The 26953-nt window shown below is 54.1% G+C and overlaps 2 protein-coding genes across 8 annotated transcripts; one reads left to right on the plus strand and one right to left on the minus strand.

Moving 5' to 3' along the window:
• Positions 1 to 726: 726 nt before the first annotated feature.
• On the plus strand, positions 727 to 21080 carry TCOF1 (treacle ribosome biogenesis factor 1). 5 transcript variants are annotated; one of them, XM_038150134.1, is made up of 18 exons: positions 727 to 861; positions 1420 to 1475; positions 4105 to 4247; positions 4979 to 5085; positions 5360 to 5708; positions 6523 to 6608; positions 7080 to 7304; positions 7885 to 8154; positions 11967 to 12141; positions 12288 to 12430; positions 14302 to 14475; positions 14870 to 15101; positions 15328 to 15416; positions 16127 to 16355; positions 17356 to 17946; positions 18995 to 19092; positions 19592 to 19628; positions 20080 to 21080. In XM_038150134.1, exons 1-17 carry the CDS (start codon positions 751 to 753, stop codon positions 19622 to 19624), a joined length of 3111 nt encoding a protein of 1036 aa, XP_038006062.1. In that variant the 5' UTR covers positions 727 to 750; the 3' UTR covers positions 19625 to 19628; positions 20080 to 21080. The 5 variants fall into 5 exon arrangements, with proteins under 5 accessions (XP_038006062.1, XP_038006066.1, XP_038006061.1 ...); XM_038150138.1 differs by having other exon boundaries at positions 19595 to 19628; XM_038150133.1 differs by having other exon boundaries at positions 19592 to 21044.
• CD74 (CD74 molecule) lies at positions 20910 to 25012 on the minus strand. Of its 3 annotated transcripts, none has more exons than XM_038150141.1 (9): positions 24859 to 25012; positions 23506 to 23681; positions 23293 to 23384; positions 23151 to 23204; positions 22870 to 22965; positions 22549 to 22639; positions 22022 to 22210; positions 21603 to 21692; positions 20910 to 21501 (listed from the first exon to the last, which is right to left on the minus strand). In XM_038150141.1, exons 1-9 carry the CDS (start codon positions 24927 to 24929, stop codon positions 21494 to 21496), a joined length of 867 nt encoding a protein of 288 aa, XP_038006069.1. In that variant the 5' UTR covers positions 24930 to 25012; the 3' UTR covers positions 20910 to 21493. The 3 variants fall into 3 exon arrangements, with proteins under 3 accessions (XP_038006069.1, XP_038006067.1, XP_038006068.1); XM_038150139.1 differs by having other exon boundaries at positions 23151 to 23198; positions 24859 to 25006; XM_038150140.1 differs by lacking the exon at positions 22022 to 22210 and having other exon boundaries at positions 24859 to 25006.
• Positions 25013 to 26953: the final 1941 nt, after the last annotated feature.

Raw genomic sequence — 26953 nt, forward strand, 5'->3', positions numbered from 1 at the left:
CCAGCAGCTGCTCTGCATCAGGAGCAGCTTCTTCCCTCTGGCTCTTTGCTTATTTCAGCCCCACAAACGCCTCAAAGTCCACTCAGCACTAAATCAGCTCTGAGGATTCGCCTTCAGAGCACTTTGGATGAATCTCACGGAAAGCTGATCTGAAATATGTAGAATTACACATGGCGCTGCCGCAGCAGCCCCGGGGTGCCGCCCCCGCTGGTGGGCGGCTCGTCCTCCCCCCGCCGCTCTGTGCTCGCCGCCATCTCCTGCCCAGGGCTGTGAGGGGCCCGGCTCCGGCCAGGGGGTGAGCCCCCCGCTTTCCCTGCTCTCCATCCCCCTCCAGGGCGGTGGAGGCAGCCGCTGTGGGCTGGCCGCCCTTTCCCTGCTCACCCATGCCCTAAACAGCGATGCGGGCGCACCGCGAAGGGACCCCCGATCTTTGTGCCCCGTCCCCAGCCGAAGGGGTGGGAGAGAACCTCCTGGAGTGTGAGACACCTCACGGGGTGCGAGGGAACCTCATGGGAAGAACCCCCCGCCCTTCCGTTCTCCCCATCTCCCACCGGGGCGGCATGAGAGACCCTTGGGGCGATCTCCTCCTTTTTTCTCCTCTTTCCCCTGGGCCGACCCCCATGAGGTGACAAACCCCCGCCGGGTCCCCCCCACGCCGTGCCCCCGGACACTCCCGGCACTACGTTTCCCATGGGGCCGCGCGGCGGAAGCGGAAGCGGCGTCTGTCCGGCGCGGCACGCGGGCCGCGCCATGGCCGCCGACGGCGGCGGCGGGCGGGAGCTGCTCGCCCTCATCCACCAGCACCTGCTCCGCGGCGGCTTCGCGCGGGCCGCCCGGGAGCTGCAGGCGCAGAGCGGGCAGGTAACGGGCGGCCGGGCCCGGGCCGCGGGGGAGGCAGCGGCGGGAGGGGGGGCCGTCCCGGAGCGCGGGCCTCGGCGCGGCCGCACGTCCTGGTCCCGGTCCCTGTCCCGGTCCCGGTTTCGGTTCGCGCCCTCACCGACCACCGGGAGTGCCATGTGAGTGTGGGCGCGCCGCGGGCCCGCGGCTCCTCGCGGGTCCGTGCTGGACCCACGTGGGGCCCCGGCACCCAGCGGGCGCTCCCGGTGCCCGCGGGCCGACCCGGCCCCGAGCCGGCCGGGGAGAAAGCGGCAGCCCGCCCGGTAGAGCCTCCCGTAGCGGGGGGCTGCTGCTCCCCGGACACGTGCTGCTCCGGAGAAATCTCCAGGGAAACACGCGGCCCTGGGTGCGGCGGGGCGGGGAGTGGGAGGGATCCGCCGGCAGGTGTGTGCAGGAGCACGGTCCCGCTTTCCCGGGAGGTTTGGATGGGCCCCGCGGCCGCTGCTCCTGTCTGGTGGGCACATCCCGAAACTGGGTCACATTTGGGCCGGTGCTTGACTGGTGTTCGCTCTGCTTTCACAGAAATTGCTCCCTTCCCTCTCGACCTCTCTCGAGGACATCTTTACCCACTGGGAAAAGTAAGTCACAGGAGGGAATGAGTATCACATAGATTCCAGACTGTGCTGACGTCTAGGCTGCATGGCATGTGTCATTTTTATTTGTTGGAATTCCATGTTGTCAAAGGATTTCATGTGATAACTGTGCTCAGTAGAATTTTCTCCTAACCTCTGGTTTCACAGCAATTCATTTCAGATGTTCAGGATTGCGCTGGTTTAAAATTTCCTGACCTTGGAGATAAGTTGTTACTTTAGTTTTGAGCAGCTGATGCTGTTTGTGCTGGTTGATGCTGGAGTGTTGTGGAGCTCAGAGTCATGCTTTACTCTAAGAAGTCTGTTCCCCAGTTCTGTTTCACTTTCTTTTTAAAGCCACGTGCTTTGCCGGATTATTGACCCAAGAACAAAGGAGTTGAGCAGGTGTTGAAATGCCAAAGCTCTTACACGGACTCAAACCTTGGCATAGATCACAGATGATCTGTCTCAGAGGAAGTCTCTTGGTTTCAGCCTGTCCTTTCAAGTCCTTACATGTTCCAAACACCTTCCTGCATCGTTATCCCCCATTTGAAGGTCTGCAGGAGGGAGCCTTTCCATCTGTGATGTTTGCACCCACCCTGTGCTTTGGTTGGGTGTTGAGTGCAGCCCTGCAGAGGCCTGTGGCAGCCTCAGTGCTGGGTTGTCTGGGAATCTGTGGGGTCTGGAGCTCTGGAGTGAGGATCTCCTTAGCATGGCCATGCCAGCAGCCTTGGGAAGAGTTTTTTCCAAGGTGTTTTCTGCTCAGTGCCTTCTGCCTTGCTCTTGTCCTCCACACCTGAGCAGGAGAAAGGCTGGATCTAGATGATGATGCAGCAGCCTAGGAATGGGTTTGCAGTTCCTCCCTCTTGCAGATGGTTGCTCTCATGGGTGCTGATGGTGACCTTCCCACAGGCTGGTTATCCTGCCTGCTGCAGCAAACCCTCCCAGACACTGTTGCTTTTAAACTTGAGGGGCAACAGGGCATTTGCATCGGATCTAATTCCTCCTTCTTCAGCATCACCCTTCTGTTCTGGTCCTGCCCCACAAAGACATCTGCCATTCCTGGTCTGCCTGCCTGGGAGTCAAAATGAGGGATGTGTTGGCCACTATCTTTATCCTGGAGTGCTCCTGTGAGTGAGCTGTCTTTATCACATCCTGTTGCTCATAGGCTCTTAGCCCAGAGATGTCCTTCCTTAGTCTACCCTGTGGCTCTTGCCCTTCTCACCAAGGCCACCCCTGGTGTTCTCCAGAAACTCTTCCAGACTGAGGCTAAAGCTGAGACTTGCAGTTCCAGAAGAGACCTCCCATCAGAGCTGCATTTACACTTGGAGGATGCAGAGAGGGGGGTGGAAGGGTGCCTGGGGGCTGGGGAAAGCTGGAGCAGCTCAGCCCTAGGAGCAGCCTGAGCCACGCAGGTCTCAGATGTTCCAGAATGCCACAGGGCCAGTGCTAGCAGACACCATTTCTTCCCCTCACAGGGTATCCCCGAGCTCCTGGTCGCTCACAACAAATTCTCACATCAGTCTGTGCTGTGCCATCAGCTGCCACTGGATCAGGATGGTGTTGCAGGATCAGAGCTGCCTGTGTGGGCTGCCCTGTTGCTTTATTAAAAGGATTATTGGAGTAGTTAAGGACTTTGTAAGAGCAAACGTGCCTTTGGCTTAGACTGTTTGCACAAAACTTGGTGTTACAGCTGTGCTGCCAGAATACTCTGACACCAAGCACAGTCTTTACTCATCAAATTGTTAAACTAATCTTGTTTTTAAAACAGATGAACAAATAAAATGGGCTAAACTGGCCCAGAAGTGAGGATATTTGCTTCTGATAACTCTGTGTCCCAGGGCTTGGAAGCATTGCATGTGTGAATCACACCAGCATGTTCCCAGTGTTACCCTTGTAATAAGGCAAATGTATTGTCTTTAATTCTCAAATGAAAGCATGGGTAACTTCAGCCACATCATCCCTTCTGGTACAGGTGGGATTTAGAGCCTGGAGAAATCTTTCTCCAGCTTAATGTTTTAACCCAGTTGAGCAGCTTAAGTGTTTAATACTTATGTGGCTTCTTCCTCCTCTTTTTCTAACACATCTTGTGTAGGTCCAGCCACTTCATTTCTTAAACCTCTCTGCAACCTGACTTTCCAAGTTCAAATGGCTTTTGTACCCTTTAGATTGGCTTCTCCTGGCCCTGTGGAATACCAGGACCTGGTATTTTGGGGATATCTGCCCTAACCCTGAGGCTACACTTACTCTGAGGCTGTGGCTGTAGCCCCTGGAGAAGGAATTTGTTCTGCAGGATGCCTTCTATCGAGCACCAGCCTGCCTGTGTATGTTTTTATTTCTCTGCTAAAGTAAGAAGGAGTCTGCCTAGGGCACAGAAAAATCATCTAGGCTCAGTATTTCTCCTGAGTGTTGCAGGAATATGTTGCTCTTGGAAGTTTACTGAGGACTGGAGATGTCCCTTGGAGGTTAAAGAAGTATTTCCCACCCCCTTAGAAATTCCTCTGTAGGGAAATTCCTCTGTAGGGAAATTACACTGCCTATTCTTAGGCTGGAGCCTGATCTGAGAGTAAATGAATAATTATATTCTAATTTGTTCAAGATATTTTTCCCCATTTTGACACCCATTGTCTTCCCTCAGAACTCCACCAAATTGCAAGAGAAGAAATGTGAGTGATGAGGAGGCAGCAATCCCAGAAAAGATCAGAGTTCCTGATCCCGTGAGCAGCTCTGAGAGCTCAGAGAAGGAAGAGGATGAGAAAGAGAAGGCAAAAGCTTCAAATGGTAGGAGCCTTTTATCTCCCTGGAGTTGACAGAGTAGGACTGGAGACTTGTGTAGGAGCAGCCCAGCTTGCTTGGCTGGAGAAAATGCTTGTAAAGTGATGGCTATTTGTTTGTGCTCATAGAAAAATAGGACAACTAATTTAGCACCCCCTTCTCATGTGGAGTTTCTGAGGAGCACAGATGTCTGGTGAAGCTAGAAAAAACCTGTTATGATTCACTGGGGAGGGATGGGTGTTGCTGCTCAGATGAAGCTTTGGAAACCTCTTTCTGCCCACTGTGGAGCACCTTCTAGTTGGTCCCAGGTGTGTGTTGGGCCAGTAAAGGCAGGCCTGTTTTGTGGGTCAGGGAACTTCTTTTTAGTGGGTCTGGAAGGCCAGTGCCGTCTGTCTGAGGTGGGGATAGATCTCGCATGCAGCTGATGTGGGAGGTGTTGGCTTGCAGAGTCTAACAAAAACTTGTGTCTGATGTATTTTGGCAGATCAGTCTGATCTGCTGTAGACCAGCCTCTAGAAAAGTGCAGATCTTGACAGATTCCCTGTCTTGGTGGCTTGGACAGGGATGGGGTGGAGGATCAAAGTACTTACCTGTCACGGGGACAGCAGTGGTGATGGTCTTGGGTCAGGTGTGCAGATGGGACCCTGCCCTGCTGCTGGGGCCCTCCTGCAAACCAGAGACCGTGCTGGTGTGAGACACACACTCACACAGCTGCTCTGTGGCTCTCTCCTGTGCAGCAGCCAGCCTTTCTCTGGCCACGAACTCGGTAGTGAATATAGAAAGCAGTGAGGAAGATGAGTCCTCGTCAGAAGAGGAGGATCTGGCTGGGAAAGGTGCAGTGACGGTAAGGCAATGCTCCTGGCTTTGAAGGCTGGTGGTACTCTGAGGCCAGGACTGTCCCAGACTCCTCAGCATGTGTAGAATTGTGTCCTGGGGTGGAAATCATGTTTAAATGACCCTCATATGCTGCCATAAGCGTTTCCTTAGATATCTGTCCCCCAAACGCTGCCTTGAAGAGCTCTATGGCTTACCTTGCTGCCACATTGCTGTTGCAGGTACATTCCCCAGTTTAGTTCCCCATCTGTGTGTAGCCTTCTAAGTTCCTTTATTTCCCATAGGTGACAGCAGCTGTGGTGGGTGGCAAAGCTTCCAACTCCCTGCATTCTCCTCCCAAGCCCACTGCCCCAGCGGGCAGAGCAGAGGGGCTCTCTGCTGCTGACAGAACTGTGCTTTCTAACAAGCAGCAGCCCAATGCTCTGGCTGCAGCTCCAGCCCCAGGCAAGGACCAGAAACTGCCTGGTCCTGGGAAGCCTGGACATGCCACAGCAGCTGTGGTCAAAGCAGGACAAAGCAAAGCACCAGTAACGACCAAAGCTCCAGAAAGTTCCAGCAGCAGCAGCAGCTCCTCGTCCGAGAGCGAGGAGGAAGAGGAGACGCCAGCTGTGAAGGCCCCAGCTCCCAGAGCAGGTAAGGAGCTTGCAGGGTGGTGTAGATGTGTGTGAGCTCCAGCTCTGCTGCAGATTGGATCAGAGACGTGCCTTCAGCATGTTCCTTTCAGCTCCCTTGCTGGAAAGCTCAGAGTGATGCTTGTTCCTTGGGGAGGCTGCTAGAACATTGCAAAGCAGCCAGCTCTGGAGCTCCGTGGGATGAATCCAGCGTGCTTGCTCCCATTTCAAGTAGCAGATCCTGTGCTAAGATGTCTGGCAGCACCCAGCACATACCCAGGGGTTGGGGCTAACAGTGTAGCATGTCCGGAGGAGGTGCAGTACTAATGCTGCTGATACTTTTAGCTTTATGGAAAGGCCCTCCAGTGTTTTCTCTTTATTCTCAATTGCAAAGTGATTCGTTTTGGGGTTTGAAGTCTTCAGGGAAATCTTTAAATGCTTTGAAGTGTGTCTCTGTGTGTTGGAGGAGGAGGGTGAGAAATAGATCATTGAAGTTCTGGAAATGATGCTGCTCATGGCTGTTATCCAGGCAAGGCCCAGCCAGGCTGGGTGCCCCTCCAAGGAGCTGTACGTGGCTGGGCAGCACCCCGTAGAGTCAGAGGGGGGCCAGGGAGCATTTCCCATCTCTGCCTGCACTCGGGGAGAGGTGGGTCAGCATTTGTCTGTTCCCAGCAGGCTATTGATGCTTTCAGCTAGGCTAGGTCCTCTTCCCTGCAAATCCCCTTAGCCCTCTCTTTGGCTTGTTTTGCTTCCCTGACTTCAAAAGCCACATTAGCATCACACTCTGGGGGCTCAGGGCAGGCAGCAGCTGTGACATCTCCCCGCTTGTGTTTCAGAGCCGGCAGCTGGGGCTGAGAGCAGCAGTGAGGAATCAAGTGAGGACACATCCTCTGAGGAAGAGCTGGTGATTCCACCCATCCAGGTAACCTCTCCAGCATGGATTCTTTGTCCCTAGGAAATCACTTCCCTTCTTTTGAAGAGAGGAAATGCTGCAGTGTTGTATTCTGACAGCATCCCTTACCTTGGGTGTGTGAGATCCCCAAACCCAAGACCAGAGCACATGCTGTGTGGCTGAGATCCCCCCTAAACCCTGCCGACATCAACCATTCTCCTCCAGTTTTTTCTAGTGCCTGAAGCTGAGGGAGATCCTTGGATCTGTAGGAGGTGATTAGTATGCAATTTGATGGATATAGTCAGGCAGTCCATGGAGAAAGTGACTTGCTTCAGATATGCCACAGCTCATGGGTCTGAAAAAGCCTGTCCTGATTGAAATTAGCAAGGTAGCTTGCTTTAAAACAGATTCCATGCAGTTAGAGCTTTCAAGTATTTTCTTCCAAGGTGTTACCTGCTTCTCCTGTTCCCTCTTGTTTCTCCTGTTCCCTTTTGTTCCCAGGCCAAGCCAGCTGTGAAAACAGTGCGGGCTAGTGCAGCACCTGTGAAAAGTGTAGCTGCTGCTCCAGGGTCCCTGAAGAAGAATGCAGTGAAGCAAACAGGACAGGCAGCAAGCCAGGCCAAATCTGCATCCCCAGCAGCTCCTGGGGCTGCACAGCCCAGTGACACATCAGAGAGCAGCAGCTCCTCAGACAGTGAAGATGAAGAACGTCCATTGGTAACCCAGGTGTGTGTCTCTGAGATTCTCCCTCTCCTTGCATGCCTCTCAGGGCTAGGAACTGCAGCGAAAAGAAAATTTTGTAAATGCAAGTAGTGTGTAGCAAAGTCATGTTGGGGGTGGGAGGAAGGAGGCGTGAGTTGTTAAAAGGCACCTCCGTGTCTTTGCTCTGAGCTTTAATCAACCCTTTGTGCCTTTCTTAGAAAAATCCATCAGTACTTTTAAAAGAAAAAAACCCCGGTGATTCTTTTCCCACCTGAAGAGGCAAATTATCATGGTGGAATTTTCTTCTCAGGTATAAATTGCAATAAATAGTGTCTAATTTGTCAAATGTGGTGCAGCTCAGCTTCCCTACTGTGGAGAGTGCAAAGTGCTGCCTTGTACCTCACTGGGGGGCACTGGTAGTAGCAGCAGACTGATGAAGAAGGCTAGATGAAAGAATTCCTTGTGTCCTGCCAGTCACTAGTCTTCCTTCAGGGTTTGCCTTTCCTGGGGGGCTCTGAAATTTCTTCCCTTGATCATAGTGTGAGCAAATGAATTATGCTGCAGTGGGATTTGCCTTACTTCACTCTGTTCATATCTTGTCCAGACAAAGTCACCTTCAAAATCCTCGCAGGCCGTCCCATCCCCAGTGAAACCTACACCAGCAGCATCACTCTCTGTCAAAGCAGCTCCAGCAAAAACACTTCCACTGTCCCAAGGGAAAGCAGCACCAAAACCAGCAGTGCCGAAGCAGGGTAAAACCTCACTGGGAAGGACTGCTGCTCCCACAAAGCCTGCTGAAAGTATAAAGCCAGTGGAGAGCTCTGCCTCGTCAGCCAGTGAAGAGGAGGACCTCCCTGTGCCCATCAGCCAGAAGGTAGGTGCTGCATTCAGCCCAGTGCCAAGGGATGGAGTATGCAAGACAAGTGTTTATCCCTTAAATGCTGCCACTGATCTTGAAACACCAGGAGTACCTTGTTTGTGCAAGTACAGCCTCACTCTTGTCACGCGTTGTGCCAGAGGAGGTGGGAGGCACATGGTTTGATACCAGCTGTTCACTCGTGCCCTGCCCCGCTGCAGTGGCCTTGTGTGCAGGGTCACAGCTATCTTAGTATTGGCTCTCCTGTGGGGGTTGGTCAGAGTTCTCAAACCAAGGGAGAAGGACTGGGAGCTCACAGTGGACTCATGTGGCTAAACTCAAAGGGGTGCAAATCCCTTCCTGAGAGCATCCTTAGGCACATTGTGCTGAGACCTTCTGCCTCAAGTCTGAGCTGGAGGGGCCTTCAGAAAGTGCCCTGAAAGCAGTCTTTTGGAGATGCAGCCTTACTGTCTGCAAGGGAGGAAGGGAAGCTGGGGGTAGAGCCTCACGTGTCCTTGCAAGGAGGCTCTTTGTCAACACGTCCTTTGACTATTGACAGGCAGGAGCCAGCAAGGCTCTGCATTTTTGTCTTCATAGCCTTGGTCTGCTGAGGTGGGTGGAGGGGGATGTTTCTCTCACAGTTGGCTCTGTGCTGCTCTCTTCCTGCATGATTGATTATATGTGAGGATTCAGCTCTAGGTGACAGGAGCAGCTATTTGATAGCTGTGCCATGAGGTCCCACTGTAAAACCATTGAGATTTGTCCATTTTAGCAGGGTTTATGTGCTGGGGTAGGTTTGCATCCTCTGGTGTTGATTCTGTGAAGCTTTCAACAGCAAGTTTTACCTGCTGATTTAACCCCTTCAGCATTCCCTCTTGCAAACTGACATTTACCCCTCCACAGCCAGAGTCAGCAAGGAAGAGCTTGTCACTGAGGGAGCTCTTTTTTTGCTATACAGGCTGTTCCTTCCCGTGTTAGTAGCCTACAGGCAGGGGCCACGAGTGAAGCCTGAAGATAAACCATTGGGCTTAGCTGTGTCCACAGTCCTGTCCTCCCAGTCAAACTCTTCTTAGCTCATTCCTCACCATCTGCTACTTGGGCATATGCTAACCACTGACTTACTGTATCCTGCAACTTCCTCTGGCTTCTGTGCAAGATCCAAACAGATACAGAGCGTTGGAAGCTGCTTCATCTTTCCCTGTGGGGGTGGATTAGCACAATTAAAATGAACATCATGCCTAAATTGAACTGCTTAATTGGTATGTTTACCCCCGAAGACTCAGGAATATTTAGTCAAAGAAGTTGACAAGGTGTTTGCATATTTTGGGGGGAAAGGAATGGTGATGGGGGACAGTCTGACCTTAAAGATGCAGTGAGCTGCTTTTCTTTTGAAACTGCTAATTTTGCTCTGCTGCTTCTTTCCTGAGTGTTTTGAGCCAAAGGTGGCACTTGAGCCCTCTGTAGACAGGCTTTGGCTTCTGTTTACAAGGAGTGGGTGTGAGATACACGTGCATCCATGTGTTGGGAACCCGTGTCTTCCTTGAGCATCCCAGGAAAACCCGCGTGGGTTGTGCTGACAGAAGTTGTGCCAGCAACTTTTAATCTTGGACTGCAAGCTGTGTGGGGAGAGGCCAAATCTCCCAAGAGACAGAGGGTCTCTTTTCCTCCTTGAACGCTGCCCCTCCTCCTGGGCAGGTGGCAGTTGCCCCTTGGCTGGGCCGTGACACAGCTGAGGTGCTGGTCGCAGTGCTGGTACAGGCAGTGCTCACACAGGCAGTGCTGGAGTGTGATTTTACAACGTGCTGGGCACACGTGGCTCAGTGTTGTTCCTCCTCTTGTCATGCAGCGCTGCAGGATGCAAATGGACCCAGCGAGTGGCAGATGGGTTGTGCGGGAGCTGAGTCATCACTCACTGAGCCACAGGCAGCTCCTGCTTTGGGGGCTGGAGAGCGAGCAGGAAAAATGATTTCCTCTTGAGTTATTTTCCTCTTCTCTGAGTTACTTCAGTACCTGTGACTCTCAAGCTGTCAGGAGCTCTGCCTGTGTTACTTGGTCCCTGATGTAACTTGGCTGTGTTGTTGGCCAGATCCCACGTGAGACTGCCATCCCTCTGATGGATGGATGGACCTTGGCTACCTCCCAGGAAGTTCTGAGGCTGTGTAAACCTTTGTTATGTTCTTTCTGTGTTATGATGCCCCTGCGTGGCAGCTCTTTCCCACTCCATTGCTAAGTTAGGAAATGGAGCGGCCCTGTGCTGTGCATCCACAGAGAGGAGAAGCCAGACCATTGCTATGAAGCGCTTAAAACTCAGTGGGCTCTGGTCTTGGTAAGCTCTTCCCTTGCACAGCAGTGTTCAGAACAACAGAGAGGAGTTAGCACGTTCAGAGCAGTGTGTGTGAATTCTTCTGACTGCTTCAAGTACTTGTGTCTCTTCAGCATTGCAAAGCTGGCCTCTCTCCTGGAGATTGTGACTCACTGGTATCAAAACAAAACAGAGAAGTGAGGTTTGCAGTCCCCCCTCCCCAGGCACTTGTGGAGGTTTCTGTTTCTCTAAGCAGAGTCAAAATGTGCTTGGCTCGTTCAGAGAGCTGTTCTGTAATGGGATAAACATGCAGATGCTGTTGTCTGTTTAGTGTTTGGCTTGGAGATGATAAACAGTGCCCCAGTGGCAGCCCATGGCAGGGCTGTGCCAGGAAGCACAGTAGGATTGGTCTTCCCGAAAGGCTACGCCGGTGCTCTCTGCTGTGGGGGTATCACTGCATTAGCAGCATAGCAGGGATGGTGCAGCCAGGCAGGAATCTCTCATGGAGCACCAAAGCAGGCTGGCATCCCATGCAGGGTGCACAGGGCCTGCCTGCCCTGGCAAACACGATGTACTCCTTGGCAGAGCGGCCCGGAGATGAGCCATGAGTGGAGTAAATGAGCGGGTGCAGAGCACTGCCAGCCTGGGGAATGTCTGCAGGGGAGGAAATTCCCAGATCATTCCACAAGTGCTTCCTCTCCTCTGCCACCACTGACCTTCAGTGTGCAGGAGGGGGATCTGCAGCCCTTGGAGAGGGGCCAGGAAGAAAGGGTCTCACCTGGCAGTTGTGTATCTGGGGCACAGGTGACTGGCTTCCTGTGCTGACACAGCAGGAAAAGTGGTTTGTGGTCTGTCCTGGAACGTCTGATTGTTGACAGGTGCTGCAGAAAGACACAGCCCTAGTGAGTGTCAGAGGTGTTTTGTTGTCTGGAGATTTCTAAATTCTTAGACCTGTTAACCAGTCAGCTTCCAAGCTGAGTTGCACTCTGTCTCTGCCTGCCCTGTGTTCCCAGCCCTTGTGTCAGCCCTGTGTCTACACTGAGCTCTCTAGCAGCTCTGGACTGTAGCTGCTCCAGTGCTGTCTCTGAATCCTGCAAGTGTGATGGCCCAAGGCTTCCCAGCTCCTGCTGATTCCCTGAACTGTGGCTAGGTTGTGCTTAAATGGCTTCCTTGGAGTGGGAGTCTTGGGGTTGCAGTGCTTCTCCTGTCCTCAGCCAGTGTCTCTGTCTCAAGAAGAAATTGCTGTTAGAAGCTTACAAGCACTGTTAGCCTGTGTGCTCATGTAAAATGTGCTTGGACTTTCTGTCAGAAGGAAATTGCTAAATTCAGAGGGATGTATCTACAGCAGCTCAGCCCAGGGAGTGGCTGAAGCCCCTTCCACTGATACCACACCAAGGATGGTGAGAATGTTAGTAACAGCTCTGTTAGGGTAAAACAAAACCCAACCTGAGCTGAAACTGCACTTAAACTCCTAAACGACACCTGTACTAATACTACACTTCTGGACCTGTGTTTCTTTTTTATTAAGAGGTTATCAGACCAGCCCAGGCCTATTCCCAACCTGAGCCAGGCTGCTAAAGCTGGGCAGCCTGAAAAAGCAGTGGTCAGCACCTTGAAAAGCCAGGTTTCAGAAAGTGGGAGCAGTGACTCCTCTGACAGTGAAGAGGAGTCTCCTGCAGCACAGACACAGCCTCCACCAGCTGGTAAGTTGCCTGGTAGTAGCCAGGATCCCTCACCTGCATCCTTATGGGTTTCATACTCTCCCCTGCACATGGAGCAGCTCGTGCTCTGGACAGCGCCAGAGAGCAATTCTTTCTCACAGTGACAATCTCTTACCCTTTTCCTGCAGTGAAAACCAATTCTGTGCCCCAACCAACAAACGTGAAAAAGGCACCAACTTTGGCCCCGGCCACAGCCCCTCCAGCTGTGCACAGCAGTGATGATTCCAGTGAGGAGTCAGATTCAGAGGATGAAATAGTCCCCCCTTCCCAGGTGAGGAGCTGCTGACCCACTGGCTGTGTAGGCTTTAGTGCTGCACGCTCGGGAGGTCTCAGGAGTTGGAAGGTGGTGGTTGTGCAGGTGGTGAGCAGTGCAGAGGAGCCTCCCCTTGGCTGGATTAGGTTTCCTTGGCTGTGTCCCTGGGTCTGGCTGACCCCAGCTCTGGGTGCACATCTCAGCCACAGCAGTCTTGCAGTGGGTGAGAGCAGTGAAGAGTGTGAGTGCTTTGACAGGAACGTGAGTAGACACACAAGCCCAGACCTTCCCTGGGACTCTGTCCCCTCTGCTCTACTCCAGGAATTTAGGCTGGAAAAGCAGCCAAATCCTTACAGGAAGAGTCTTTCCATGACCTGTGTAGCTCCAAGGCAACCCATTGCCTGGTTCCTCACAGACCTCTGAAGACTTTAAGTTTGGTTTCAAGAAAACCAAACTTCCCTTTGGTTTTCTTTTCCACAAGCCTTGGGAGGATGGCAGGATCTGCCCTGAGGGTAGCACGGCAGTCCTGCTGCCTTTCAGCTGGAGGAGTCAGGCCCTTGCCTTAGAGAAGGGAAGGTGACCCCCTGTCTGTGCTGAGAGCACCCCTGAGGGTCATGGAGCTGATCCCAGCTCTCCCACTGGAGTCTCTTTGCCTCTCCATGCCAGTCCTGCAAAGCTGTGTCTGAGCTCCTTGGGGCCAGAGCCGCCTTGGTGTGAACCTGCCCTGGGGCTGTCTGCACTTGTGCTGCAGTTTAAGCCCAAGAACCCACATAAAAAACCCCACTGATTGAGGAACATGGCTACTGTTCCACAGGGTGGTGGCCTGGCTGGTGTTCTGAGCCCAGGGCTTGGTGCCCAAGCACACTTCATACCCCACACATGCCTTTGCTGGGAGGGGGACATTATGAGCACTCAGGAAACCCTTCCCCATGCTGGCCTGAGTGGAAAAGCTGTCTCCCCCCAGCTGATGGGCAGGCAGCCATCCTGAGCAGTCCTTGAGTAAAGCTTGTTTATATGACTGAGATTGTATAAAATAATGCAGTTGCTGTAACTTGAGCTTTGTGTGAGAGGGCCGAGAGCTCGCGTTGGGCTGGCGGGAGCCTTCTCCTTCCCAAGGCCAGATGATGTGTGGGGGAAATGTCAGGCCACAAAGGCCCAGCTTGTCAGAGATCTGCAGGGAGAGAGCTGCTCACGTAGCCTTGTCAGTAGCAGAAACCAGGAGTGCTCCTTTCGTGGCTCCTTCTCCCTCTCCTGCTGGCATTTGTGTCATGGTCCTGTCCTCAGTGCCTGGTTTCCATGCCCCTGGTCTTTCTATTTTTAACCTCTCTTTTGCTAAGTTTGATGGGAGGTTTTAAATGTGAGGCAACAAAATTGCTCTTGTTAATTTGACCCCTAATCTGTTTTTTGGCTTGTGGACCTGGAGGCAGATTTTCGTTGTGGTTAGTGTCTTTGTTTATCTCTGTTGCCAGTTAACTCTTGGTGTGTGATTTTAGAGTGTAAAAGGCATCTAAGAGTCCAAGTGCCCGCTCTGCAAAGGTTTACAGCTGCAGTCTTGCTGCTGCTGCAGTGGGTAGGGATTCACAGCCTGCAAGCACAGCACATTTCCCCTGCCTGCCCTCAGGGTAGCTGCCTTCGGGGCACTGAGCTAATGCTTTTGGCATTCTCGGGGTGCTGGCCCTCATTTCTGCTCCTGGCTGTGCCAGAGGCCTTGCTCAGAGGCTCATGGGAGGCAGAACTGGTCTGTGAAAGAGAGAATTAAAAACCAAAAAGCTTGGTGCTGCACTGAAAATGATGGAAAGGCTTGGGAGTTAGTGCTGGATTGGTGTATGCCTCTGTATCTTTTCCCTCCAAGTTTACTCTGTCCTGATTCACTTTCTCATCTCTTGTAGAGTCTGTCCCAGCAGAACGTCAAAGTAACTGCAGTTCCGAGCATGGTGGCTGCAAAGGCAAATGCCAGCCTGCCTTCAGGGAAGAGGACAAAAACTCCTGCTGTCCCTGCAGTGAGCAGAGTGTCTGAGAGCTCGAGCACTGATGCCTCAGAGCACAACACGCTGGCAGGAAAGGTAATGATGGAGGAGACTAAGGTGGGGAGCTTTCCTGGGGAGAGGGAGAAGATGGGTCTGCTGGGGTCTGGTGCCACGTCCCCAGCTGAGGGATGTGTTCATGAAGCTGGGAGAGAGGGGCTGCCCTATCCCGACCACAATGATCCTGCTGTGAGATGAGGCAGAGGGCAGCCCTGGTACCTTTGCTGTTCCTGGCCCCAGCTGGCTGGCTGCTTCTTTCCTTTTGTGGTAGCAGTTGTCTGCTTGGCTTGGGCTGACTGTGACACAAACTGGAGCAGTGCAGCTGAAGAAAGGCCAAGGTGCTCCAAGCCCCTCTACTCTGGGCTGCTGCTTACACGGATGTGAGCAGTTAGTTATTCCTCCTTCCAGATCTATTTCATCTCCCTCTCCCTAGGTCCCTGCTGCTTCCAGCCAAAAGCAAACGGTTCCTGTGGGGAAAGCTCCTCCTGCCAACAGTGCCACCCCAGGAAGTTCCACTGCCAAGGCAAGGAAACCAGTCCTGCAGCCAGGACAGGACACCCACCCGAGCCTGGCCGTGCCACCCGCTCATGCAGAGGACACCTCAGACAGCAGCAGTTCCTCCGACAGTGACGAGGAGGAGGCACCCAAGGAGCCTTCCAAACCTGGTCAGTTCTCTCCAGGAGATGCTCTCGGTGCTACTGGGATGGGGACAGCTTTTTGTTACCCCATGGCAGGTTGGCAGTGGTTGGAGAGGCATTCCTCCTCTCCAGCCTGGCAGAGCACTCGCCTTTTTTTGGAGGCAGGAGGGCTTTTGGTGGCAGTGCCTGTGCTGGGAAGGTGAGCTCAGCCCCAGGCAGCAGTGGTTTAACAGGAGGAACTCTGCTCTTCCAGCAGGCTCCCTACGGAAACCAGGAGGGCCCCAGCCAGCCCACAGCTCCTCCTCAGAGTCCAGTGAGGAGGAGGAGGATGCAGCATCACAGGTATGGTGTTGAGCAGGCTGGATCCTCTGGGGTCTTGCAGCTGGCTCCTACATAGGACTGAGAGACTCAATCCTCAGCCGTAGCAGACGGGGTGCTGGGTGGGTTTGCCAGCAGAGAAGTGGGGGTTCCCCAGTGCAGTGGTGTGAGCAAGACCTTTTGGCAGAGAGAGAGAAGCTTTTGAGCCTGGAATGCTTCCCCAGGCAGCCAGGCCTTGTGCCCAGGGTTCTTGGTGCCTTCCCTGGGAGAAGAGACAGCAGGATATGGTACCTTGCAAGGGTTAAACCAGAACTGGTGCACAGTGCCAATAGCAGCAGGGATTTTTTCCCCCCACTTTAGTTTGTAACTTAAGCTGTGTCCAAGACATGAAATTGCCTTTGTAAGTAACGTGCAGGGCGTGCAGCACATCTGCAGTGCATTAAGTGTGCGTGGGCGCACGCTGATGGCCAGGAGCCTGCCCCAAGCCTGCCTGGCTGGGTGAGAACAAAGGAGAGCCTCTGGCCGCCAGCTCCCCAGGCTGTCAGCTCAGCTGGTGTCTGTCAGTGCTGGCCCCTCTCCTCGTAGCCCTGGGCTCTCAGAGCTGGCTCCACAGGTGGCCAAAGGTGGGCCCTTCACTTGAAGAATGAGGATAATAGCAGCAGAGACAGAGCTGCATGTCTGGTGTGTGGGAGGCTGCCCTGCTGTGACTCCTCAGTGTGTCTGTGCTGTTTCAGTCCCTCCTCGCAGGCTACCCAGTCCTCTCCAGGACCCCAGTAACACCCCAGGCACCAAAGACGGTTCCCCCCCAGCCTGGAGGTGAGGTGGGGCTAGGGAAGGCAGCTGTGAGTGCTGCAGACTCCTTCGCCAAGGGCTCCCTGAAAGCAGCCGTGGCCAACAGCTCAAGCAGTGACAGCAGTGACTCTGACACAGATGACAACCAGGTGGCTGCAAACCACAAAGCAGGTGGGTCTCCTTTGGCAAGGTTGGGAATTTGCTTGGCCTGGGAGCAAAGCCGTGCTGGCACAGGGGGGTGGCACTGGGACGGGCCCTGTTCCCAGTGTGTCTCTACCGTGGAACCACAGCGTGGAGCACTGCTGCCGTCTGCTGGCTTCCCTGGCCACAGCACAGCCTTCTCCCTCAACACCCTGCTTGTGCTGGCTGCCTGCAAGGCTCAGTGCCTTTGCCTCTTCCAAGATGTGCTTTAACCACAGTAATTAACAGGAGCAGGTAGGGCTCTCCCTGGAGCCAGTGCACACTGTGTTGCTGGCTTCTGTGGAGGGCTCAAACACTGCCTGAAGAGTAGCTGCTGCACAGTGCTGGTATTCAAACTTCCCCTTGGGCTGTGTGGGCTCTGCTGCATGTCTGGAGAGCAGAGGTGGGGAAGCAAGTGAGAAAACCAGCAAAGAACCAGAATGTCCCATCGTTTCCCTGGTTTGTTGGCAAATTGTAAAACCTGGATCTGAAAGCTGCTTCTGCTCTGGTGTGACCCTGGCACCTTCAGATGAACTCTGGCCCACTCTAGAAGTTCAGATGGGTCTGTTGGTCCCTTGGGCACATCATGAAATTGTGCAAAGGGCTGTTGAGGAAGTCAGAACTATCTATATAGGGGCTCAAGAAGGCCCAGGGGCTCTGGGCTTGGCCACTGGTGGTGATTGCAGGAGGCAGTGTGGAGACCCCCACCACTTTGGGAAGTCCCCAACTCACTGGGGATGGTGTCCTGGGGAAGGACTGCTCCATCTATGCTCACCCATCTTGTCAAACAAAAAAGCTGTTGTGGCTGTTGTCACCCACTTCAGGCTGAGGCATCTTTCTCTGACTCTGCTACAGATGCCAACAAGTTTAGCTTTTTTTTCAGAGAAGAACTGGTTTCTCCTCTTCAAATGCATATTTCCATCCTCCTGTGACTAGTCTGTGTAATGAATGCTCCCTGAGTTGTCTTCTCTGTTTTTGTCTGTTTCTGCAGAAAACAACCCCTCTTCAGGACAGGAAGCTACAGAAGCCTCCAACAAAGAGAAGGTAGCAGGAAAAACAGAGCCTGGTCATGCCAGCCTCAAAGCTTCCTCACTGAAGAAAACCCTGGCAATGAAAGAGAACAATGTTGGGGCAACAGGGGTGCAAGTGACACCAGCATCATCACATGCCCTGCTCTCCGTCCCACAGTCACAGCAGCCAAGCTCAGGGAGTGAAACTGAGGTCACCACTGCTGCCAAAGTCCCTGCAGTGCAGACAGTAGAGGGCTTGGAAGTGAAGAAGAAGAAGAAAAAGGAGAAAAAAGAAAAGGAGAAAAAGGAGAAAAAAGAAAAGGAGAAAAAGAAACCATCCTCCACAGCAGACAAGGCTGTGAAAACATCCAAGAGCAAAGACAAAGAGAACAAGAAGCAGAAAACGTCTCAGAAGCGGAAGCTGACGGGAGAGGATGGGGCTGTGGGGCAGTCCAAGGAGAAGAAACGGAAAGGGCAAGCTAATGAAGAAGTGCCCAAAAAGAAAAAGAAGAAAGTGGATGGTGACCTCGAGAAGGTGGCAGGCAGCAAGGAAAAGAAAAAAGCAGCTAAAAGTAAGCATCTACACTTGGGGCCTAGTTTGCAGTAGGTTCTTGCAGCTGATCCAGTTTCAGCCTCTGGTGCAGGGCCTTGCAAATAGCACCCATGGCTTTCCCATTGGCTTCCTGCTTGGCTGCTTCCCTCATGGAATCATTCATGTGGCTTGAAGAAGGTCTCTTATCATCAAATCCAGCCATTAACCCAGGCCCATCCCCAAACCATGTCCCCACATGCCATATCTACACACCTTTTAAGTGCCTCCAAGACTAGTGACCACACTGCTGCCCTGGTCAGCCTGTTCCAGTGTTTTAATAACCCTTTCAGTGAAGAATTTTTTCCTAGTATTAAATTTAAACTTGCCCTGGCTCAACTTGAGGCTATTTCCATTATTCTGTCACTTTTGACTCTTCTACAGCTTCTTGTTCTGTAGTGGCCTGCTCTGTGCCCTAATCCAAAGGCCATTTTTTTTCTTTACAGTGCAGCCTGTATTTGCAAATCAGAGCTGGTTTTGTGCTTGATCTGGTAGGCTTTAAAGAAAAATGGGGGGAGGGGATGTGAATTGGCTGGGCGAGGTCTGTTCTGCTGAAACACAGCCCTTCTTTTTGGAGGAGACAGACTTGTCAGTTGGGCCCTGTGTGAGCTGTTTAACAGAGATGAGTGGAGCCTCTTGAGCAGTTCTGCTGAGCTGAACCTCGTGTCCACCCTGTGTCAGCAGCTCCCCTGGCTCTCGTTTCTGGCACGTGCCCATCTACTCCAGCCCTGTAGCAGTTCCTTGGAGCAGGTGGGCAGCAGGAGGTGGAAAGAAGGGAATTGTATGTCATTCCACCCACGTGTGTGCACAGATGATGGGATCAAGCTGCTCTGACTCAGGGGTATTAGGGAGACATCCCTGGGTGCAGCTGCCTGTGGGTAGAGCCTCTGCCTTTCCTGCTCTGGAAATCTTGCTCAGGTTTGGATGTGATTGAAGTCTTACTGGAGATGCTCCTACCAGTCTGTGCTCCCTCTCAGAGGCTGACAGTACCAGAGTCCTTCTCTTAGTTGGCTTTTCTTTCCCACTCCTAGAAAAGAAGACTGGAAAAGAAAAGAAGAGCAAAAAAGCATCTTTGGAAGGGGCGCCTGTAGCAGATGGCTCTGCTGAGGTTCACAAGAAGAAGAAGAAGGTATGTGTCACACCCTGGGCTGTGGTGCTCATCCCAGCAGGAGAGGTGAACAGAGCCATGTCCTGGCCTTGCTGGCAGTGCAGGGAAGCCTACAGTTCACTGTGGCCAGTCTTAAGACACCCTGACCTTTGGATGGGGTTAGAGTGACTCAAAGGGCTTGTTCCTGTATTGCTGCCCTAGGAGATTCCTTTCCCTGGAATGGTCAAACCCAGGGACTCTTTTGGTGGCAAAGGACTTAGTCCTGTCTGAGGACTAAGTGCTGCTCTCCAGCTGTCTGCTCACCTCATTCTCAGCAGAAGCTGGAGTTCCTGAGGGCTTGGTAGACTTCTGCATCCCATCCCAAGGGCTTGAAGGGGTGACAGAGGGAAACTACAGGATGTTCCTTGTGGTGGCTGCCACCTCTACAGGGACATGTCCATGAAGCCTCTCTGGCTTTGCTGGGTCCTTCGTGTCTGTGGTGCAAATGATACTGATGTATTTTTTCCCCTTTCCATTTTAGAAGAAGAAAGGAGCTGAGCCTGAAGGATTGTGAGAAGGTACATGGCCTGTGGGGACGGGCCATTGGTACCCTGAGCGGCGTAACCTTGGCCACATTCAGAACTCCTGGGCCAGTTTTGGGAAGACAGTGTGCCCTCTGAGAGCTCCCTGAGCCAGCCTGGCCTTGGATCAGAGGGCCAGGGAGTGGAGCAGTGTGAGGAATGTCGTGCAGCCACGTGCTGGCTTCTCTGGATGTGTCTGACCTCAACTCTTTAGCTGCTGAGATGTCCAGCCTGGGCGTTGCTGACCTCTGTCACCAGCAGAGATGAGTGGCCTCTGGCAGTGTCTGTCTGTCCCTGCTGACCCCAGGGAGCTTGGAAAAGTGATGGGGATTAGATGGTGATGTTGTAGCCACCTGCAAGTGGACCAGATGCCTTTGCCCATGCTCTGCTCAGCTGTAAGGCTGCTCTCCTCCTCCCCATCCCTAACTTTTAATTCCTCTCCCCAAAGGTACCGCATTCCTGTGATTAAAGATTTATGGGTGAAGATCAAACAGAAGAGAGGAAAAGGAAGCTCACGTGGAGAATTCCAACATTTTTTTAAATAATAATTTATAATTTCTTTTAACTGTGACTTTTAGAACAGAGTTGTGTAACTTTCTGCCTCCTCCTGCCCTGCTGAGGCCCAGAGATGTGTTTATAGTCCCTCCAAATGGAATGGAAGTGGAGGAGGCAGTTTGACCAGAGCAGAGCATAAACTGCTTTTCCCCTTGTTGACACCCAGCCATCCCTTTCTCTTACCACAGAGCTATATTTTTGAGAAAAACTTTTTACCTTTTTTCCCCTCCTCCTGTGACTTGTGGTGTCAGTCCTTTTGCTACTACAAAGAAAGCTCTCGGGTTTCCTTTTTATTCTAACACTGACAGCGGTGATTATCATGTCCCTGGAGTTGCACTGAACAGTTGTGTCCAGCAGCTGTTCTCAGCCAAGGCAGAGTCAGTTTTTGTGTTGTTTTTTTTTATGAAATACAAAATAAAAAACAACAAACAGATTTTTCTTCAGCTGCTTTCACGGGAGGCCAAGGCTGGCTGGCTCTCCAGGAGGATGTTATGGGTGGGAGAGCAGAGCCCAGGGTCTGCCTGTCTGGGGCAGGGGGACCCCAGGGTCCCAATGAAATCAAACAAGGGATGGGCCAGGAATGGAGCAAGGAACACAGCCAGTCCTGGGTGGAGATACAGCTGTCCAAGTGCCTGCAGAGATTTTTTTTTTAATCTCTTTTTTGTTAAGTTTCATTTCTTTATAACCTCAGACAGCTGCAAAAAGCACACAAAGAAGCTGGAGTTGCTTACAAGGTTTGGTTATTCAAAAGTTTATTTGAGATTATTAGCTTGTGAGATCATTTGTAAAGGAACAATCAGATATATTCAGGAAAACTAGAAGCCCCTCTGCCTATGGTTACCCACTGCTGAGGCTGTAGGCGAATCTCTATGTACAAATCTGAGCACTCCACAATCAAAACCCATTACTCCAGTAACCTAACAGGGCTCCAGCCTACAGCAAGCAGTTAAGAAGCTGGTGGGGGTTATTTTGCTGCTTTTAATGTTTGTTCAGTCTAAGGAAGCCTAAGTTCTTCAGCAGGGGTGAGCTGCACTGCTGCCTGGGTGCTGCTGGAGGTCGAGCCAGAGAAAAGGATTAGTGGATCTGAGGTGGCTGAAATAATTTTCCAGCCTGCTCTACCCACCCTCTGAGGGGACTCTGTCTGATGGTGGTGGCAGCTCAGCCCTGGCTGATGTTCAGCAGGGGAAGGGTGCCCAGGGATGCCCGCTGCTAACTGCCTTGGAAAAGCAATGTAAGAGCGGAGAAAGAAAAAATAAGGCAGGAGCTGAAGGAGCAGGGATGCTGAAGGCAACTGCTGGCATCCTCTTCTACTCGTCTGTGGGGGAACAAGAGGAGGTAGTCAGTAGAACAGCTCAAGGACTGCCCAAAGCCCCTCTCCAGCAGTCCCCAGGACTCTGGGGACACTTGGCCGCTCACCTTTCCTCGGGTTCAGCTTAAGCGCGTCGACCCCAGAGAAGATCTCCTCTGGATCTGCGGTGCCAGCAGGAGCACTGGGAGCAGCAGTGCCTGCAAAGGGAGGGCAGGATGTAGCTGCTGGACCCTGGGGCTGCCCCATCACCCACCCCCATCCCTCTGAGGGCAGCGGGGGAGAGCCTGCCCCCACTGCTGAGTGGGGAGCAAGGGGGGCTCATGGAAAGCCCTGACTGCACACCTCAGCTCCAGCTACCCGCGGGGGGCTGTGGGTTTTGGGGTCCCTTAAAGCCTTGACATACCAGCACTGGGTGGGTGAGGGGTGCTCCCTGAAGCCTAGATGCCCACCTCTCCTAGCTCTCCTCTACTCCCAAGCAGGCCATGCACACTGCTCCTTCCTCTCCATCCCCTCCCTGGCAACCTACCGGGGCAGTCCAGCTTTTCCCGAGTGGCAGTGCCCTCAATCTTGGTGCCGTTTTTGTAGCAGCACCAGCAGTAGCCAGTGGAGAAATGGCACTGCTTGGGCAGGTAGTCGCCGTTCTCATCGCACTGGGGGCGGAAGCGGCCCGGATGATTACCCCCAAAAGTGGCCTCTGCTTGGCACTTAGTTTGAACTAGGGCAATAGAAAGAGAGGGGACATTGCATCAGCCCCCAGGCCCTTCCCTCAGCAGGAGATTCTATCCAGAAACAGTTGAAGGCAAACGAGCCCCTGCTCGGTGATCTTTCTGGGGCTCTTGGTCTAACCAGGGATGGAGGATTTGGGGTGGGGCTCCAGCCTTTTGTTCACCCCAAATACCCTACAAGCAGAGATGTGATGTCCTAACAACCACAAGACAGGGGTTCCCTCAGAACAAGTAGGTCCATGACTGGAGGGAGGGCTTGGATCCTTGTGAGATGCCCCACGCCCACACCTCCCTGCCTGTCCCCAGCTCAGCAGTCCCATCCCAATACCTTTCTCTGCTGGGATTGTCTTGCGGTCCTCAGACTTGGGGTTGTTGGCCATCCCAAACAGCAGCCACTTGTGCATCCAGGACTCAAAGGACTGCAATGAGAGGGTCCAGCACATTAATGGGCATGGGGGAGTTCAGCCCCGGGGAGCCATGTTAGAGCTCTGGCTTGGACAGGGAAGGTGTGAACACAATCCCCTTCCTTTGGGTGGGAGCAGCCCAAGCCTGGCTAAAGCCAGAATTTGTTTATCCTGATAAATGCCCCTTCCCAAAGCACTCCTGGACAGAAGGCAGGTGGGACAGGATGACAGTGACAAGCACTGACCTTCCAGTCCATATGATTCATGGTGCTTCTCAGGTGCTTCAGGTTGTCCATCAGGTCGTCCTTCAGCTCCGGGAACTTCCTGCCGGGGTCTGCTTGCTGTGGAGCAGCCACCACAGTGAGGACAAAGAAAAATGAGGTGAGGGGGTGGGGGTTGGAGTTGTGCTGGTATCAGCCAGAGAGATGCTGCAGGAGGCCAGAGCTCCCACCAGCTCTGAGCACCCCGAGAGACCCCAGAGCAGTGCAGGAGGCAGCTGTGGGGTCAGGGGAGCAGGGGACCTTACCAGCAGCAGGTGCTTCACTATGTCCTCGGTTTTGTTGCTGGCAGGGCCCTTCATCTCAAGAGAAAAGGCAAAGGGGCAGTGTGAGCACGGCAGCAAGGCCTGAGGGCAGCAGGAGTGCCAAGCAGTGGTGAACTTCCCTTACCGAAAGGTCTTCAAAGGATACAGGATGCAGGACACTCATGACCAGAGGTGTGTTTGCCTTGGCCATCTTCATCTTGTTCACTGGCTTGGCATCTGCCGAGGAAGGAGAACTGTGAGGAACCCAACCGGGTTGGGTGGTCCAGGAGGGTTCCGGAAGGATTCATCCCTTCTCCCCCTCCACCTCCCCCACTCTGGTGCCCATGGGGCTACTGACTGGCAGGCAGCTTCCTCTGCAGAGCCTCCAGCTGCAGGTTCTGGGAGGTCTTGGTCAGCTTGCTGATCTGCCCGCTCTGCTGGTACACGTAGTAGATGGTGACAGCCTGGCCGGCGATGAGCAGGGCCACCAGGATGGAGAGCGTGGAGAAGGCGGCTTTGCGCCCCAGCGCAGACCTGCGGGGCACGCACAGGGAGCTCAGCGCCCACCGGCAGCAGGAGGTGACATCTTGCTGTCACCCCCTCCCGGCCCCAGACACTCGTGTCCCGGCGGTCTGCAGCCAGACAAATGCAAATTCCCCCCTTGCAGAGAGCAGAAGTGAAACCTCAGCACCGCTCCCCACCGGGAACCGAAACCCACTGTGGGGGCGGGGGAAGGGGGGACACGGGAGGGGGAACGAAGGGCACGTGACAGGGCGCTGCCAGGGGATTTTGGGGAACAGCATCACTCTGGGCATCGCCTTTTGCGGGATGACGGAGCCACTCGGAATCTCGCTGGCCCATGGGGCAGAGGACACGGCTCATGGGATGTTGTTTAAAATGTTGCGGCAGATCCTGCCCCGCTGGCTGTATGTGGCACTGTGGGGGTGCCGCGGTGCCCCAGAGGTCACCCCTGTCCCCGCGGCCCGGGGACTCTGCCCGGCCGAGGGACATGTCCAGAACGGGACGCGCCGCGCGGGCGTCTGCCTGGTGACTGGTGACGTCAGAGCTCCGGGGCTTCTGATTGGCTACAAGTTTCGGGCAGGGTGTCCCCCCTGCGGGGGTTGGGACACAGGGAAGAGCTGGGACATGGCGGGCAGCCCCATAAAGCCCTTTGGGTCCAGGGTCCGCTCCTGCCCCATGGCCATGTCATCATCCCGCCCGTCCCACAGCCTCTTTCCCACAGAGCTGCTTCCCCCAAAGCTTCAGGCCGTGGCTCCACGCCCCACCCTGTGAGCCTGGCCACCCCACCGCCATGCCCTGTCCCCGGCGGCCCAGCGGCGCAGTGACGCTTTTCATCCCGCTGCCACCCCGTCCCCTCCCAATCCCATAGCCACCCAATTCCCCCATCCCACAGCCGCCCCACGCTCCCCTCGCACTGCCGCCCCATGCCTCCCATCCCACAACCACCCAATTCCCCCCATCCCACAGCCACCCGTGCCCCTGCCTGGCCTCACAGACCCTCCCACGGCCCTCTTAGCTCCGCAGTGCCCCATTCCCACAGCCTGCGCCACATCTCCTGCCCCGCAGTCACTCTGTGCCCCCTTGACCCGACTGTATCCCCTTCCATCCCACAACCACGCAATACCCCCTGCTCCACGTCCCCACTGAGCCCTCCCCGTGCGCCCCAACCCTGAGTCCCCGGCAGTGGCACCTCTGGGTGTCCCCAACACTGAGCACCCCGCTGGCCCGGTCAGAGATGAGGTCCCGCTGCTCCTCAGCCATGGCTCCGCTGGGCTCCCCGAAGACAATGAGCACCCCGAGGGAGGCTTCTGGAAATACCCTCGGGTCCCCACCCCGCCCTGACACCCGGGGGGGGGAAGCCAAAAAAAAGTCCTATTGGCTGCTGGCACTTGCATCACTGGTTGTCAGGCAGACCTTTGCTCCAGAGGGCTCCAGTTCAGAGATGATGCTGGACACAGTCGTGAGCTCCACGGCCGCTCAGTGGGGCTTCACTGCCCACCCCACGCCATGAGCAGCTCACCGTGCCCCGCTGGTGACACCGGTGCCATGGGCCCAGAGGCTCTGGTACCCCCAAGGGGCAGGAGGTGAGAAAAGGGAGGTGGGTGGCAGTGGGGAGGGTGAGAGGAAACCTGTGAGGAAGGAAGTGGGGTGCAGAGCTGGGACAGGGGGGTGGGACACCATGGGGAGGACCCCCCACACCAAAAGCTGAGCAGGACCTTCCATGGGGGCACAGTGCCAGGGTACACCCATCCTCCCTGGCCTCCTCCCCTGCTGCTGGGGAAAAGCTGCGCTTGGGCTCAAGCCCCTCCTTGAGGGTCATTCTGGACCCTCCCTGTGTGAGGGCTCTTGGCCAGCACTTCTCAGGCTGAGCGGGCTGTGACTAAAGGATCAAGAGCTTTCAAGCCCTCTGTCCTTCTAGCATTGCCCTCTTTGCTTTGCCTGCAGCAGCTTCCAGGGGCTGAACCCCCAAAGCCAAGGGAGGAGGAACAGCCCCTCGATGTGAGTGATCCCAAAGCACCAGTGGGAGTGGGGCAATGAGGGTCTCCAGTCCCCCAGAGCCTCACAAGGGCTGCATGGGCAGGAGCAGCCATCCACCCCATAATGCTGTTTTTTGGGGGTGTTACACAACGTCCCAGAGCAGCCCAGCGGTAACAGACCCCCATGCCCACGCTGGGCTGAGGGTCACACTGAACCCAGCACCAAATTGGCTCCAGCGTCAGGACTCAGCACAACCATGGGCAGAAAGTGAAACTGCGAATGTGGAGCTGAGAGCCCCACCTAATCCCACCTGACCAGACACCACGGGGTACCTGGCCAACCCCCTGGGGCGAGCAGGGACGCGTTTCAGCGACTCCATTTCTTTTCCTGATTCAGTCCTGAGCCTCCCAGCTGGCAGGACAGCCCTGGGAGAGGAGACAAAGGGATCATTTCAAAGCACTTACAGGGGGTAGGGTGGGGTCTCCTGGCAGATGATGTTCTGTAGGAAATGTGGTGGCATGATGCTCCTGCTTTCCAGGTGGGAAACTGCAGCCCCACACAGGGGAAGGGTTTTGGTGCCTGGAGCCTGATCCCGACCCTGCAACTCAGCTGAGAAAGGCCTGGTGCCCAGGGGTTCACACAGCACTGCCCCAGGGTGTCCATCAGCCTCACCCCAGGCCTGTAACAAAGCTGTGTTTAGAAACCATCAGAAGGGTTTGAAAAGAAAATAAAAAGGGAAAGGAGATTGAGAAAAAAAAATGGAAGAAAGAGAAGTAAAAAAATGGGAAGAAAAAAAGGGAGGGGGGAAGGAAAGAACACAAAAGCCTTCCATACATTTTTTGTCTCTGCCCTCATGGGCACTGGGACTATCAGGGAATACACGGGTTTTCCTCACAGCCCCAGCCCCCACTCAGCTCCTCATTTTTGGGCCATAATCCCTGCCTCGAGGCCCCATGCTCCTGGTGCATTCATGACCAGCCTCAGCCATAAGGGGAAGCAGAGAAAGTCTGAACAGGAACTTCACAAATGAAACCCCAGCGATTCCATGGAGCTGGGCCGGCTGTGCAAACCACAAACGTGGGGTGACAACCTGGGGGTGAGGAACATCCCCTTCCCAGGCTGGCTGAGCCCCTCGAGCCCCAGCCTGGAGGAGGAATGTCAGCCCCAAGTCAGCCCCTGCTCCACACACAGACATTTCCAGTCAGCTCTTCAGTGCTTCACACACAACTTTCTGCCCAGGGCTGTGACACCCAGTGGGTTCTCAGTCTGTGAATGGATTTTCCAGGGGAGACAAAGACACTTTCAGA

The sequence above is a fragment of the Motacilla alba genome, chromosome 13 (genome assembly GCF_015832195.1).
Source record: "Motacilla alba alba isolate MOTALB_02 chromosome 13, Motacilla_alba_V1.0_pri, whole genome shotgun sequence".
In the NCBI taxonomy this organism is placed as follows: domain Eukaryota; kingdom Metazoa; phylum Chordata; class Aves; order Passeriformes; family Motacillidae; genus Motacilla; species Motacilla alba.

Bases quoted from the DNA above. Each gene is read 5' to 3' on its own strand.
- TCOF1 (XM_038150134.1), top strand. From the start codon at position 751: ATGGCCGCCGACGGCGGCGGCGGGCGGGAGCTGCTCGCCCTCATCCAC. The intron at 862-1,419 runs GTAACGGGCGGC...CTGCTTTCACAG, and splicing joins TGCAGGCGCAGAGCGGGCAG to AAATTGCTCCCTTCCCTCTC. The intron at 17,947-18,994 runs GTAAGCATCTAC...TCCCACTCCTAG, and splicing joins AAAGAAAAAAGCAGCTAAAA to AAAAGAAGACTGGAAAAGAA.
- CD74 (XM_038150141.1), bottom strand. From the start codon at position 24,929: ATGGCTGAGGAGCAGCGGGACCTCATCTCTGACCGGGCCAGCGGGGTG. The intron at 23,385-23,505 runs GTCAGTAGCCCC...CTTCCTCGGCAG, and splicing joins GCAGAGGAAGCTGCCTGCCA to ATGCCAAGCCAGTGAACAAG. The intron at 22,211-22,548 runs GTATTGGGATGG...CTATTGCCCTAG, and splicing joins GACAATCCCAGCAGAGAAAG to TTCAAACTAAGTGCCAAGCA.